Raw genomic sequence first — 15947 nt, forward strand, 5'->3', positions numbered from 1 at the left:
GCATGAACTAAGAGATTCGTGTTCACGGAGAGGGTGGTTCAGGTGATCGGCCTGATCCGGCCTACACTTGCGATTCTTCCTTCGTTGTTCTGCAAGTGAGGTTACCTCCAAATTGGGACAGTAGGTTACAGTTTTTATTGAGTGAGTTGCCATCCTGGGCCCCTCCTACCCAAACCTGTCACTACTCCCAAATTTGGGCTCGGATCTTTCTCAACAGATTCTTTTGCTTGGTAATTAGTTTCTTTTGTTGATCATTTAATTACTTTGGGGAATTTCCTTTCTTTCCAATCTTTTCAAAGGCTCCTAGGGTTTGATCTCTCAGAATGTGGGATGTTTGCTTAAGGGTCATTTTTAGGTTAACTTTGTTAAAGGCCTCTAAAGATAAAATTCAAGAGTTAAGACTGAGCAAAGTCAGGACCTTCCGCATGTAGACCAAAACAATGGCCTAGATAAGAAGATGAATCTTGTCTTTTTTCTAAACTGGCTAATGGGCAACTATTATAAGCATTCAAATATTACATTCAATATGACAGCCTTTTATTTTTATTTTTTGCTGTGCCGTGTTAAATCTTAAATTTTAAAGCTGTTGTACTATGTTTTCTAAAAATACACAATATTTTTGATCTAAATGTGTTGTACTAAGTCCTTTGAAAATAAACACACGCTGCAATTTCAAAATTAATGTGCCAGGAGAAGAGCGGGCACTTCAGCTGGTCAGAGAATAGATGTGCACCGAGGGTTGTGCTCATGTGTGTGCTGTTGGTTTCTCTCTTCCCAGCCCTGTGCAGAGGTCTCTGGGCCGGGCAGGACCTGCAAGGGGGGGGCTCTGCTGTCCCCTGACAGCATCCCCATCCCACTGCACCCCCCTGGCCAGGCCTGGTCTGAGCCTGCTGCTGGCGGTGGCCCGGCCGCGTCCTGTGCCCGGACGGGAACCTGTCTGCAAGCAGCGGGTCTGTGTGAGGACAGGACCCGCCTGCTGCTGCAGGGCCCCTGCCTGCCACCCCCAGCCCTGAGCAGCCCCTGCGCTGGGGCCGGGGAGACTGGGCAGGTGCAGAGAACAGCTCGTGCCCGTGTGAGTGCGGTGCTGCACAAACCCCCTGGCACAGCCCAGCCCCGGATCCCAGAGCCCCTCTGCCTCGGCAGCCCCTGACCTGCAGGTAACTGCAGGACTCCCAGTAGTGGGACAAAGCCCCGCCCCAACATGCTCCCTGGTCCTGGCTGCCTTCTCCTCTAGCACCTTCCCCACCCCCCCGGACAGGTGCCCGCTCCCTGCCAGGCTCCAGCCCCACAAGGATGTAGGGGCTCCTTCCCCGGGAAGGGGTCACTCCTGAGCTGCCCCAAGGGGTCGTCGGGCTCTGGCACCACAAGCTCGGTGTCAGCCCCTGCTCGCCCCACACCACCTGCATCCCTGCCAGGCAGTCGGCCCACACCGTGGCCATGCGGGGGGGGCGGCACCAGCACCCCCAGCTGCTTCCCAGGAAACCCAGACATCTGGGCCCAGCTGCACCACGCTCTGCCCACTGGGCCTCCCTCCCCCAATGCTGGGCTGGACTGGCAGTGCCCATTTGAACTAGTACATGGAGCCTGAGCCCCAACACACCCAGGCATCCTGACCCGGCCGAGCTCCTGCTCCCCCTCTCCATCCCCACAGGCACGGGGGACTCGCTGCCCCGACCCCGACATGTGCATGAGCAGCCCCTGCCCCTCACAGCGCCGCCATGCCCTTCATTCCCAACCCACAGCCCCTGCCCACCCTGCACTGCCAGTGCCCCTCACTCCCTACCCACAGCCCCTAACTCAGAGGAGAAGAAAGTAGAGACATTGGGGGTTAGGGTACATGGAGGTCGAGGGGAAAGGGACTTGGTGGTGGGGGTCTGCTACAGACCACCACACCAAGAGGAAAAGCTTGACTTAGAGTTCTTGAGGCAGCTCTCAGAGGCTGTACGGTCTAGGGACGTGGTTGTTATGGGGGACTTCAACTACCCAGACATCTGCTGGGAGGAGCAGTCAGCCAAATCCACCCGTTCACATAGGTCCTTAACCTGCATGCAGGACCGTCACCTACTGCAGGAGGGATACAGTCCCGCCAGGGGGATGCCTTACTGGACTTGGTGTTGGCGACAGGGGAGGACTTGGCAGGGGAGCTGCAGATTTGTGGTCCTCTGCCTCTCCAGCCCATCCCCTGAACTGAGCTGCTGCTTTGGGTCCTCTTCCACCTGGATTGCTAGCCCTGTGGCTGGAGGGTTTTGCTCATCGTTCCCTCTAAAACCTAATTGAAAGCCGTCCCTACTATGATAGCCAGATGCTGTCAGCAGTGGCTGTCCAGGATGTGGGCACCTGGGCTCAAGGTCTTCCTCACCTGGGGGGATTCGCACCCACCTCCCACACTGCCCAGGGGAGGCCTCATGGACTAGGGAGGAAGCTATTTCCCCTTGGGGAGATGCCAGGACTATTTGGGCCTTTTACACTGGACTTTCCTTGGTTACAAAAGAGGAATGCCATAGGAGCAGGCAATAGGGACTTGTGTACACCATGGTCCTAAACCCCAAGTTCACCATGGGGCAAAATGCACCAAGCCCTCAACAAACCCAAGACAAATCCTTTAGCAGGCAGCTGTAGTAGGTCTCTTACCCTCCTCTATGCCAGCCCCATGCATTGGGGTCACACGTGCATTTCAGGCATGGGCCAAAAGCTGATAAATCCCCCCACACCCACATACCACTCAGACGCTTGCTAGGGGACTGCACCCAGGTACCGTTCACACCGGCTGGTTGTGTCGTCAGCTTTCCAGCATCTTTCATGGTCTTTAAAGAAGGGCGTTAATGACAAAGAAGAGCGGAAAAGACATCACTGAACCTGACCAGGAGCAGAAACACAGAAGGGCTGGCAAAGTGAAGCCAAAAAGGGGAAAGCACCTGAATAAAAGAGTGCAAGAGGACTTTGGCCTGTTGACCTAGTACAATGAGGTCCACCACGAGGGAGGACATCACATATAAAGACAGGGGAGATGCAGGAGGTAAACACCAAGGGTAAGAAGAGATGATCGAGATAAAGGACAGGGAAAAATAGGTAGAAATGGGCTATGAACTAGTTCAGGCAGGGAAGGGCAATGTTTCTAACCATGCAAGCAGGGAGGCTTTGAAACAGTGGTGAGGGCAAAAAGCCTGATGGACTGAGATGGAGCTTCAGTAATGGAGGAAGGAGCTGGTCCGTGGCAGCGGGGCCTGGGCTCACTGTCGCAGGAGGTCCCTTCCACCCCATAGTTCCCAACCGTGCCCTACAGTATCCCTTTTTCCCTCTCTGCTGGGTCTCTGTTCCCAGGGCCTGCAGCATGCAGCTGGCTTGTGCTGAAGGTAGACCAGCCCCAGGGTCCGCACAGCTGGGCACAGCTGCTTTTGTATAGGGCTACAGCACCAAAGTCCATATAGCACCAGGTGAACCAGAAGGTGCAAGCGTCTGGCACTGGGCAGAGGAGGGGTAACAAGCCCGGGCAGTGAGAGGCAACTCATAACCCCTCATACGTGGGCTAAACCCCGGTGCACAAGAATTGGTCTCTTTTCCAGGCATGGATTCCACATCGTTCACAACTGTATCAGGACCCTCACCCAGACTTTAGACCCCAGTCCCTCCAAGGAGGCACTTTGCTCTTAGCAAGTTGCAGGGTGGAGCGGAGTGGACCCTCCCAGCCCTCAGCTCAGGGATCAGGACACAGGCTCAGCAAACGGGACCCCCTCACCCAGAAGCAACCCCTGCTCTAGCTGCTTCCTTACACATCGTGGCCTCTCTTCAGGTCACAGGCTCCTGGGGTGAGGGTCTACTGCACCTGGGTAAAGGGCTGGATTATGGGCCATGGGCTTGGTGGTATTGGAAGCACCCTATGCACTGACCGCAGTCATCCTGCTCAAAAGGCAAAACCAGTGTTGCTAACGAGCATGAATGCACTCTCTGAAGGGTTGTGTTTCAGTTTGCAGGTGGGCTTACACTGCGTGCATCTACACATGCAATTAATGCTATTTGGCTTTACTGCACAGTAAATCTACTACCTGCATATGCATACTACCTGCACGTGCAGGTAATAAATTGACTGTGCAGCAGACTAATCTACTGTGCAGAAAGCGCCTGCACGTGAGGTAGTGATGCTTTGCTGCACAGTAGATTAGTCTACTGCGCAGCAAAGCGTCTCGTGTAGGCACAGCCCCTGAGCTGGAAATCAAGGAGGCACCATTTGCTTTCCATAGCTCACTGCTCTTACAGCAACTGCAGCAATGTGCCGAAGACGTGATATAGTTAAATCACTGTGTGTAATTTGTCTCCTATGCTCCCTCCTGTGCAAAAATGCTATGTTGATTAAAAAGAAAAACTAATAGCTGCTCCTTAGACTCAATGACATGGAGAAAATTACTGCTTATCTGAATGTTTTTTCACTGCAATGCCCAGAGGGCCTAGATAAAGTCAGAGAACCCTAGATTTCCCCCTGCCCCGCCATGAGATTGGTATGGACTGCAGGGTTTGCTTTCCTCTATAGTGGGGGACACAGCCACTGCCTGGGATGCCTTGAGAGTAAATTAACACCCTTTGCAACAGGACATTGGCCACCGCGGTCCCCCTGCTTTCCCTCCTGTGGCAGGGTGGGGGTGATGTCAGGGGGAACTATGTAGCTTGCTAAAAGGTTAACCTATGGATGTGTCTGGGCTGGTTTGGACAGGGCTGATCCTGCCTCCGACAGGGGTTGGACTAGGATTTCCATATAGGGTGAAGACACATTGCACTTCTTTCATTCCAGGCCGAATTACCGCAGTTCAGGCATCACTCGCTGTAGGGTAGACACATGCATGCTGGCAGTTAGCACGGACCAGGGGATACTCAGGAAACCCAGCGGTTTGGGGAAAGCTGCTCCTTTTAACGTACTGGAAGTTGTCATTTTGTCCACACCCTACAGCACTCAAGTGTCAGGTATCTGGGCCTGACAATCGGACCGTGTTTAAGGTCACCAGCCACGCTCTCCCCTCCTGCCCTGTGACGGGGGCCAAACTTTCTCTCCACCCCACTGCCTTATGGGCTGGACACGATCCACAGCATCATCCCACACGCAAACACACGTGGCTCTTCCTCCTTCTGGCTCTCTCTGCATCTCTGCTCACAGACTGGCACCTTCCCTTGAGTTTCTGTCTGTTGTCCCTAATGCAATATCTCGTTATTGCTTATCTACCTCCCAACTGCCTGGATTCAGGTCATTGCCTTGTTGATCTCTAGAGACCGAAATCTCTAGTTCTAAAAAAAAAACCTCAGCTGCATCTGGGACTCCAGGGTCTGCCTGAAACCTTGGGGTGAAACATCAGCAGACAGAATAAATACCCCCTGTTTGGAGATCCCAGCACCAGTTCACACGTGCCGGCATCCTGGTGCCAGTCTTAAAGGGTCTCAGCTGACCGTGGTGAGTACGGCCATATGCTTGGAGTCAAGGCTTGCCATTAGGGGACATGTAGCTGGACTGAGACCCGGTGCTGCAAGGAAATCCTTTATATCCCAGTTCAGAGCTGCCACGAGGTCACCCGTCAGGACCTCTCCACCCAGGGTCTGAACAGAGGCTTCCAGACTCCAAGACCCTAATGCCCTTCCCTGATTTTCCCTCTTGTGTCCTAGGGAGGAAAGGTCTTGGCCTGGACAGGGGCAGGGTGGGTGCTGGAGACACAGGGCGCAAGCAGGGATTTAGCATTTGGAGTGAGGGACCAGAGGAGTGGGTGACACAAGGGAAGCACCGATGAACTCAGACTCTGATGGGATGATGTAGTTGGGGCTGGTCCTGGGTTGCACTAGACGTGACCTCCCGAGGTCCCCTCCAACCCTCATTTTCAATGCATCTATGACTCAGTTTGGTCCCTACCAGGTCCAGGGCTGGCTTTGGGGCTAACAGTGATTAGTTCCTATTTGAAGAGGTTCAGAAGGGCCCTGGACACTTCCAGCCCAAGCAGGAGCGTGCACCTTGGACCTGATTACCTTGTTAAGGCAGGGTCCGATTCTGCACACAGCTGTCCATGGGATTCACCCCAGGCAGGCTCGAGTTTTCTGTGAGCTTCCTTGCAAAATCCCTTGGGCTTCCTCCTTCTGCTGTGGGGGGGAAATACCCTGGAAATATGAATTGGAATTGGTATTAACATAATCCAGAGGGTCCTGGTCATGGACCAAGACCCCCCTCTGCACCAGGTGCTGTATGACCATAGAAGCAAAAAGCCAGTCCCCGCCCCCGAGCAGCAGGACACAGACCGAGGGGAGCACAGGGGCAGTGAGGTAGGACCGAGATTGGGGCAGCAGCCACCAGGGCCAAGGAGGGGTCTAACGGGGCAGTGACAAGGTACCGTGCCAGTGTGAGGAGCTGGGTGGGAGAAACCCCAGAGGAGACTGTTTCAGAGCCGATCATGGACTGAACGGAGGAGGGATCTGGCAGTGCTCCAGAGGGGCTGGATCTAGAGGAGCTCAGGCAGTGAGGACCAGAGGCTGATAGTGGAGGCCATGTAGAGGGGGAAGCCAGGGAGGGAGGCTGGGAAAAGGCTGCGATGAACTGGTCTATCCTTCCTCCTCTGCTGCACCATGGTCCCCGTGCCCAGAGCCGGACAAACAGACGCGACCGTGCTACTGGATGCCACATGCACGAAGCTCCTGGCCCCACTCTATGCTAGTCGCAGGAGGCCATTTAGGGCCCCCAGCCATGATCAAAACCCCCAGCACAGCAGCCCCTTAGTCTCTTCGACCAGCGCTCCCAAAAGAGGCTGGATGAGCTCGGATACCAAGAGACCTTGTGCAAACCTCACCTCTGCCCCAGTTGCCCCAATCCTGAGCAGTGTCTACTCAGCCCAAGCTCCTGGGAGCAAGAGAGGCCGTGGCAGAACCAGTGCAGCAATGTCCTTATTGCAGTGGGCACATCCACGATATATGGCAATGAACCTGAAGCTCTGTGAGCGCTAGTGCAGTCACATTGACATGCACGTTATGGGTGCAAACGTCAACCCAAGCAGCTACTGCACGAGCGGACGGGCAGGGAATCGGTGGGCTAGTCAGGCTACAAATGCACATGGGAAGCAGCTGCTGCTTCTACTCCAGGCCTGACCTGAGCCAAGTTTCTGCCTTGTGAGCCAGGGCCAGTTATCCCTGCAGCCCACCAGTCATATTGCTTTGGTATGTAGCCCCACCTTTAGGCACGGGGACCCCAAAAAAGGATAGGTTTCATCCGGTGGGCCAGCCCAGCATGGCCAGGGAAGGTGCTGACATGAACGGAGAGATGACCCCCACGTGTCTTTTTCACCTCCAGACCAGTCCAGAGGTTAGAGGAGAGGCTGCCGGGCCCCAGGATGCCAGCAAGGACCCACAATGACTCTGCCAATGTCTCCTATCAAGAGTTTCACCTCCTTGGCTTCCCTGGGCTCCAGGAATCCCGGTTCCTGCTCTTCATCCCCTTCTTCTGCCTCTACGTGATGATCGTTGCAGCCAACTCCCTCCTCATCTACACGGTGAAGGTCGAGAGGAGCCTCCACTCCCCCATGTACCTGCTCATTGCTTTGCTCCTTGCCACCAACCTCTGTTGCACAACTACCGTCGTGCCTAGGATGCTCCTGAGCTTCCTGTTCGATGTCAGCCGCATCTCCCTGACGGGCTGCCTGGTGCAGATGTTCTTCCTCTACTTCTTCCTCATGCTAGACTGCACCATCCTGCTCATGATGGCTCTGGACCGGTACGTGGCTGTGTGCAACCCCCTGCGCTATGCAGATGTCATGACCAACAAGCTGCTGATCCAGCTGACGGCCATGGCCCTGGTGAGGAGCGTCTCGTTCGTTAGCCCCGTGGTGATCCTGGCCTCCCAGGTGCGGTACTGCCGCTCCAACATCATCCGGCACTTTGTGTGCGAGCACATGGCCCTGATTTGCTTGTCGTGTGGGGACGTCTCCAGGAACAAGATTGTGGGGTTGACAATGAGGTCCATCACCATCATCTTTGACCTGGGTTTCCTCCTGATGTCCTACAGCCGCATAACTCATGCGGCTCTGAAGATGGCCTCTGGGAATATTCGGCACAAAGCCTTCCACACCTGCGGCACCCACCTCATAGTCATCCTCATCTTCTATTTCTCCAGCCTCTCCTCCTCAGTCGTGTATCGAGTGGGGAAGTCTGTCTCCCAGGACATGCACAACCTGATAAGCGCGATCTACCTGCTGGTGCCGTGCGCCGTGAACCCCATCATCTATGGCCTGAGGACCAAGGAGGTCAGGCAACACCTCCTGAAACTGTTCAAGAGAAGAGGGTCTGTCTTCATCCCCTTCAGAAAAGCAGCCCTGAACACGAAGGAGTAACTCCGTGTTATTCTTGATCCATTCTCCATGCCCGTCCCCAGCATGCCTGGGCTCCTCATTTCTGCTTCTCACTAGGCAAAAAGAAAAAAGCCAGGTCAACGAGAAAATGCGATGAGGCTGAACTGCAAGGACAGGCCAGCTGCAAACAAAGAAAAGGAGCAAGGAGAGGACGTGGGAGTTAACTGCTCCTTGCTGCGATCATGATAACACCTTGTATCCTGTCCCTGAATTGAGTTCACTCCAGCCCCAGATGTCTCTTGTTTAAAGGTGGAAAAGAGCAGGACTGATCTTGCCCTGGGGGAAAAGGCCCCTCTAAGTCAAGCATTGAGGTCAGTTTGAGCAGGGAGAGAGTTTTGCTGGGTCTGTTGGAAACCTGGGAGTCGATTCAAATCCCAGCCGAGCTCCATGTGCAGGAGTGGGAAAGTCCCACCGGCCACAGGGAAGTATGAACAACTTCTTCCAAAAAGAGCTACCAGAGAGGACACGGTGTCAGCCTCCCTTTAGGTCACCGCGGGGCTCCCTTTCTGTCTGGGGATCTCCGCTGCTGCAAATGCCTGGTTGCCTCTCTCTAGCTGGGGGCTCTGTACCGCGACCGGCTCCGCTTTGTCTAATTGCTCCATCTTTCGTAATCCGCTGCAAGCAGGGGCATGGAAACACAAACCACCAATGCTGGATATGGGAAGCTGAGCCATGAGCTGAGGTCTGGGCAGGTCTTCTTTTACAAAGCTAGGATCATAGTTACCTCTTGTGAAGGGCAGACATGTGCCAGAGCCTGCATGGCCAAGCAGGGTAGTGTACTGAAGGCACATAGGTTTCTGGCACGACCAGGCTCCCAGGCTGTAACAACCCATTGCAAAGAAAAGATGGAAGAACTGGGATTACTGAGTCTGGAGAAGAGACGACAAAGATTTCAAAAACATTAGGGCTGGAAATCTATGAAATTTGGCTGTCTCTTCTCAAGGGATTTGATAGAGGCAAGGGTCTTCCGGGGCTATCTTTTATTGCATTGACTGGGACAGACGTTCAAGCACAGGGGGGTTGATACACCCTTCAAATACCTGAAGAATGGCTATAGAGGGGACCATGGCTCACTATGCATGGGATCATAGAAAATGAGGGCTGAAGGGACCTCAGGAGGTCACAACTAGTCCAACCCCCTGCACAAAGCAGGACCAGACCCAATTTCACCATCCCAGCCAAGGCCTTGTTGAACTGGGTCTTAAACACCTCCAAGGATGGAGACTCCACCACCTCTCTGGGGAGCCTGCTCCAGGGCTTCACCACCCTCCTGGTGAGAAAGTTTTTCCTAATATCCAACCTCAACTTCCCTTGCTGCAGCTTGAGCCCGTTGCTCCTTGTCCTGTCATCTGCTCCCACTGAGACCAGTCCAGCTCTATCCTCTTTGCAGCCCCCTTACAGAGTTGAAGGCTGCTATTCAATCCCCCTCGGTCTTCTCTTCTGCAGACTAAATAAGACCAATTCCCTCAGCTGCTTCTCACCAGTCCTGTCCCCCAGCCCCACGACCATTTTCATTGCCCTCCACTGGACTCTTTCCGATACATCCACATCCTTTCTGTAGTGGGGGGCCCACAACTGGGCACAGGACTCCAGATGTGGCTTCCCCAGTGCTGAATAGAGGGGAAGAATCAAGTCCCTTGATCTGCTGGCAGCGCTCCTCCCAATGCAGCCCAGGATGCTGGTGGCCTTCTTGGCAATTCTGTTCTCCATGGCTGCAGGGGAGAGGACAAGTAGTAATGGTCTTAAATCAAAGCAAGGCAAATTTCAGCTGGAAATTAGGAAGAATTTTGCAATGCTGAATCAGAACTTCCTTGACCTTAAATGCTGGAGACTGCAAGTGGGAGAGGAACAGGGAGGGGAAAAACCTGGTCAGCCCCAATCTACTCCCTTCCAGCCATGGTGACACAAGGGACTGGGCACGACATGGGGCTAGGGTCTGACCCAGTCCATAACATATCAACTCCAGAGGCTGTAGCATCGCCATCACTAGGACTGTTTGTGGCTGGGATGGTTTAGGCAGGGCTGAACTTGCCTGGAGTCGGATGTGATCTCCTCAGGGCCCTGCTAGCCCTGCTTCACTGTGATTTGGAGCTGGGATGCCCGTGGGGCACCCCCCAGCTCACACCACTGGATCTGTCATGAGACGTCTTCGCTGCTCTGCCCTTTTCCCTAGAGCAACATGCACCCAAATCCCAAAGTCATGTTGCAGGATGGCCATCACAGCAAATAACGGGAGCAGTCAACACTCAAAGCCCAGGTTTAAGTCCGTGAATATGAACACCTAAATCCCAGTTCAATGTGATGTCTAAATATTTTGGCCTCTCGGCGGGTACAGATCCATGTAGCCCCACTGCCATCAATGCAGTTCACCGCAGCCTGTCAAAGGATGCTACTGCTACACCTGCCCTGCCCAGTGCATTTCCAGCCTCTCCTTGAAACCCTCCAAAGCAGGTCCCACAGCTCCCCTGGGCAGTCTGCTATCAAATCCCCCCTTAATCACCTCTCCCCTAAACTAAACATACCCAGTGCTCTCAACGTTTCCTCCTACATCTCGCCTTTCTCACATTTGTGAAGATGAGACGTGTTACATCAATGCTAAGTATTACGACAATTAAACTAACGCAGAACCGTGTGGTCAGCAACGGGTCCAGGAAACATGGTATTGCTAACGAGCACGATTGCACTCTCTGGAGGGCTGTGTTTCAGGTTGCGGGTGGGTTTACATGGAGTGTGTCTGCACATGCAATTAATGCTAGTTGGCTTTACTGCACAGTAAATCACAGTAAATCTGCATATGCAGGTAATAAATCTACTGTGCAGCAGATTAATCTACTGTGCAGTAAGTGCCTGCACGCGAGGTGGGGACACTTTGCTGCGCAGTAGATTAGTCTACTGCGCAGTAAAGCGTCTCGTGTAGGCACAGCCCCGAGCTGGAAATCAAGGAGGCACCATTTGCTTTCCATAGCTCACTGCTCTGTACAGCAACTGCAGCAATGTGCCAAAGACGTGATATAATTATATCACGCTGTGCAATTTGTCTCCTATGTTCCCTCCTGTGCAAAAATGCTTTGTTGATTAAAAAAAACCCCTAGGATCTGCTCCTTAGACTCAATGTCATGAAGAAAATTACTGCTTATCTGAATGTTTTTTCACTGCAATGCCCAGAGGGCACAGACAAAGTCAGAGAAACCTAGAGCAATGGGGCTGGTACAGAAACCCCAATGCAGTGTTGGTCTGACCCTGAGCAGAGGGGCAGGACCCTCTAGCCAGGACCCTGCAGGTTTGAGTCCCAAGTTAAAACCTGCCTGATGCACAGAGCAGAAATCCCTTCCTCTCCTGCCCAAACCGACTCTAAAAAAGAACGTATTAAAAATAGCAGCTCCACTTAGTTGTGTATCCCCAGCTACCAGCACCTGCCAAAAACATGTAAGATCACAGAGCTGCGGAGCAATGACGGGTGTTTCTGAACAGACACACCAAGGTGTTTTCGGGATACCTGAGGAACGGGGACCTGACTGGGTGACATGAGACAGAGAGCTTGGCTCATTTAACCTTGCACGGCAATGATTGCTATCCCCAGCCTGGGAGGGAGGAGAGCCTTGCGAGCTGACAGCCAACTCTGGCAGGACGAATGAGGATAAATATAGGATCATTTCAGGAAAGCTTCCTTCCCAGGTTTGGGCCAGGGGTAAATTTAAGCTGGAAATTAGGAGCAGGGGTCCAGCTGTCAGAGCAGCAGGGTCCAAACCCACCTGGCTAAGCTGGAGCTGCGTCCGACTGTGGCAGGGGGGATGCAGGGCTGTCTGGGGGAGAAGGGGCCACGGATCTAATCACAGCCCCCCTGGACGGCCAGGGTCATCCAATCCAGCTGCCAGCATGACGCCAGATGTGCTGCTCCCGACCTTCCCCAGGCAGGTGCCCATCTGGCCGCTCCTGTCAGAGCAATGCCCATCGTCCGGCTGCTCTGAGCTGGGAAGCTTGCCTCAAAATCGGCCGTGCTGTCTTTTCAACACATCCTGCCCCTTGCAGCGAAGCAGAGCGGTTGCTCCCCCTCTTCATGGCAATATTTCAAGTCTTTGAACGCCCCCTTCGTCTCCCGACTAAACATGCCTCACATTCCTGCCACCTGCCCTCCTATGGCCGAGCACCTGTCACCCGCCTCGGGACCCTCTCCAGTTCCTCTGCGTGTTCTTGCAATGCAGAGCGCGCACGTGCCCGCCGGGCTCCTGCTGAGACTTAGGCGGTGCCGAGTGGTGGCTCTGTGTCCCCTCCTGTGTCTTAGGTACTAGACCCCTGTTAATGCCACCCACATTCAACATTGCATTTGCTTTCTTTTTTGGCATCATGTTGATTCAGTGATCCACCGTGTTACCTGGACTATGGGTCACCTTGCAGGTTGGAGACTGATAAGAGGCAGAAACAGGCCCGCTGGCCGAGCTTTTAACTGCTTCCTTTTAAAACACAAAAGCAAACACTTATCCCAAAGTCTATCTGGCTTCCCAGCACATCGCTTCTCCTCTACCCCAGCTGGGAGACTCAAGATGAGGGAGGACTGGCAGCAAGTCTTCTTCAAACTGCTGAGCTCTCCAAATTTCCCTCCAGCCTCTGCCCCATAGAAATACATGGCTATCTTTTCCTTCTTGTTCTACTTGTTGTATTAATAATATATGGTTATAATAATACTACTATTATATTAATAATATACGGTTATAATACTATTATATTAATAATATAGAGTTATACTACTATCGTTATATTAATAATGTATGGTTATACTATTATTATATTAACAGTACATGGTTATGTTATTATTATTATTATTATAATGTATTCAAATACTCTAATAAATCCCCTCTGGTTGGTTTTATTTAAATCCCTTTGTCTCGCTGAAACTTTTGGAACCGGTTTGAACCAGTTTTCCTGAGGCTGGGATCTATGGGTGCATCTACACGTGCACTTTAATGTGCATTAGCCTATCTTAATGCACATTATAGCATCACTAAAAAAACCATGCTATTTAGTTAATGCACATTAAAATAGGCTGATGGACAATTAAGTGCCACTTAAAAACTGACAAGGTTCTTTGGGTGAATCCGATATCTTTTATTAGACCAGCTTAAATAGTTGGGAAAATTCCTCTTAGGAAGCTTTCGGGTACAAGTACCCTTCGTCAGGCTGAGGAAGCACCTGCAGTTGGTGTGTGCTCTTCCTGGTGCTTTTTAGTTAATGCACATGAAGACAGGATAATGCGCATTTTCTTAGTCCCTCACAATGGAGGTACTAGATTTAATGAGCACTAACACACATGTAGACGTGCCCTATGTTTCTGTGGAAGTTACATTTTTAGAAGGAAGAAATGTTCATCTCCTTCCTTCCCCATGATGGGATACTGCTTGCCCCGCTCCAGTTTTCCTCGTCCCCAAAAATGCACGGCTCTCCGTAAACAAGGCTGCTTTGTTGTTCCCACTTATCTAGGAATTTTAACAAAAAATATCTACTGTAGCAAAACAGCCTCTAATCCATGTGATTGCATCAATTACCATAAACTAAAACTACGATATAGTATCCTTGGATTAGTGAATGTATGGTCTGCCTTTATAGGGTCTCTTCAGGCCTCGTGCTCTGTTTAATTGGATCCCAGAACTGGTTTAGCTGGACATGTTGATGGCTTTCCTTTGCTGACCAAGCTGGTTGTCACATCTGCAAAAATTCGCTCTGGTCTTCCAGAAACAGATTTTGGGGCCTTCTGCTTAGCCACAGACCTAGTTTGGTCAAGGCCCCTTGCAAATGGCCAGGGTTGACAACAGCCAGAGGCCCCAGATCCTTCTCAGCGAGCTAAAGCCTAAGTTTTCCTCCGCCCCAAGGCCTGATCCACAATGGGGTCTAGTTCTACGGATTGCCCCTATCGCCAGCACCACAGGATAGGGCTCAGGGGGCAGAGACCTTCACTCCATGTTTGCTGCCTGAGCTTGCTGTAGAGGGAAGGAGGGAGCAAAAGCTGGGCACTTGGAAACAGGATTCAGAGCAGCTCGCTAACCACAGACAAGGCACGAGGATGAAATCCACCCCACGACTCCTGGAGTTCGGGGCTGAGGTGCAACAGGGCTCCTGGAGGCAGCTGCACGAGGCTTCCCTTTGGAGCTGGAGGACTGGCACTCTTCCCTGGGAGGAGGGTGGTCTATGCCCCTCCTGGTTATGGGACTCGCCCGGGAAGCAGGAGGCCCAAATATAACTCATCAGCAGAGGGACTTGGGAATCCACATCCTGGGAAGGCCCTCAGCATGGCCCAGCGCTGGGAGGATGGCATGCTCCATCCCTCCCGTCAGGTCTGCGATGCAGGAGGGAAAAGTGGAAGAGACCTGAGATATTCACTTGCTAACCAGGGATTAAGGTGCCCCTCTGCGGTGGGCTGGGGACGCAGCAAAAGCGAGGGTCGGGGTTGGCAGCTCCGAACTTCTCTTCCATAGTGTGATACAACAGCATCCTCCTCATCCCACAACATCCAGTGACCTCCCCCCAGCAAAGGAGTTTCTACCTCCTTCCTCTCCCAAACACGTGGTGCGTGTGAGAGCAAGCAGGGTGTGTTCAGCCCCCGCACAACCACTGCTGTGGTTTGGGCAGAGGCACCAGATAAATGGGACCTTTGCTGCGGAGCAGAGCCCATGCCCAGCTGCCTTCCACTCCACCGAGAACAAAGGAGTCCAGGCAGAGGGACAGGCAGGGACAGACTGCAGGCCTAGCACCGAGTGACAAGCCTTGGAAGGGGTCAGGCCACGGAGGAGGCTTATCTGCCCCCAGGGCTACTGCAGCCCGAGAGCTGACCCAGGCTATGTTTGAAGGAGATAACGCTGGACTGCAGCCGAGGCCGAGCTGAGCAGAGGACAGCCATGACCTGCAGCCACAAACCTCCTCACTGTTCGCACCTGCTAGTCTCCATCATGCCTGCAGTTGCTCCTCTGCTCTTTGCCTCCAGCCCACATCCTCCCCCGCAGCCCAGCCCTGGCTCCCAGACCCCCTTTCTCTTTGCAAACACCATGCTTTCCTGTTGCACCAAAGGCTCCTGCTAAGTACTGTGCCCATCTGGAGTCCTGTGTCCAGTTCTGGGCTCCCCACTACAGAAAGGATGTGGACACACTGGAGTCCAGTGGGGGGAAAGGAAAATGGTCTGGGGTCCTGGGGGACAGGCCTTGTGAGGAGAAACTAAGGGAACTGGGCTGATTTAGTCTGGAGAAGACCGAGGGGGGATTTGATAGCAGCCTTCAACTTCCTTGTGGGGGGTTGCAAAGAGGACAGAGCTGGGCTCTTCTCAGTGGGGGCAGGTGACAGGACAAGGAGCAATGGGCTCAAACTGCAGCGAGGGAAGCTGAGGTTGGAGATTTGGAAAAACTCCTTCATTAGGGTGAAGCACTGAACAGGCTCCCCAGAGAGGTGGTGGCATTTTCATCCTTGGAGGTTTTGAAGACCCAGGTAGCCAAAGTCTTGGCTGGGATGATGTGGTTGGGGCTGGTCCTGCTTTGAGCAGGAGGTTGGACCAGATGTGACATCTCTTCCCACCCTCATTTTCTGTGATCCTGCGTGAGCTGGCAC

At 53.0% G+C, this 15947-nt stretch overlaps 1 protein-coding gene across 1 annotated transcript; it reads left to right on the plus strand.

Annotated features, from left to right (window-relative positions):
* The first annotated feature begins 7346 nt into the window (after nt 1-7346).
* Nucleotides 7347-8342, plus strand: LOC102385304 (olfactory receptor 52K1-like). Its single transcript, XM_006032108.1, has one exon. The coding sequence runs from the start codon at nt 7347-7349 to the stop codon at nt 8340-8342; it is 996 nt and encodes a 331-aa protein (XP_006032170.1).
* The last annotated feature ends 7605 nt before the right edge of the window (nt 8343-15947 follow it).

This window comes from Alligator sinensis, unplaced genomic scaffold (genome assembly GCF_000455745.1).
Source record: "Alligator sinensis unplaced genomic scaffold, ASM45574v1 scaffold364_1, whole genome shotgun sequence".
NCBI classification, from domain to species: Eukaryota; Metazoa; Chordata; order Crocodylia; family Alligatoridae; genus Alligator; species Alligator sinensis.

Excerpts from the sequence above, each read along its gene's own strand:
- LOC102385304 (XM_006032108.1), top strand. The coding sequence starts at position 7,347 with ATGCCAGCAAGGACCCACAATGACTCTGCCAATGTCTCCTATCAAGAG.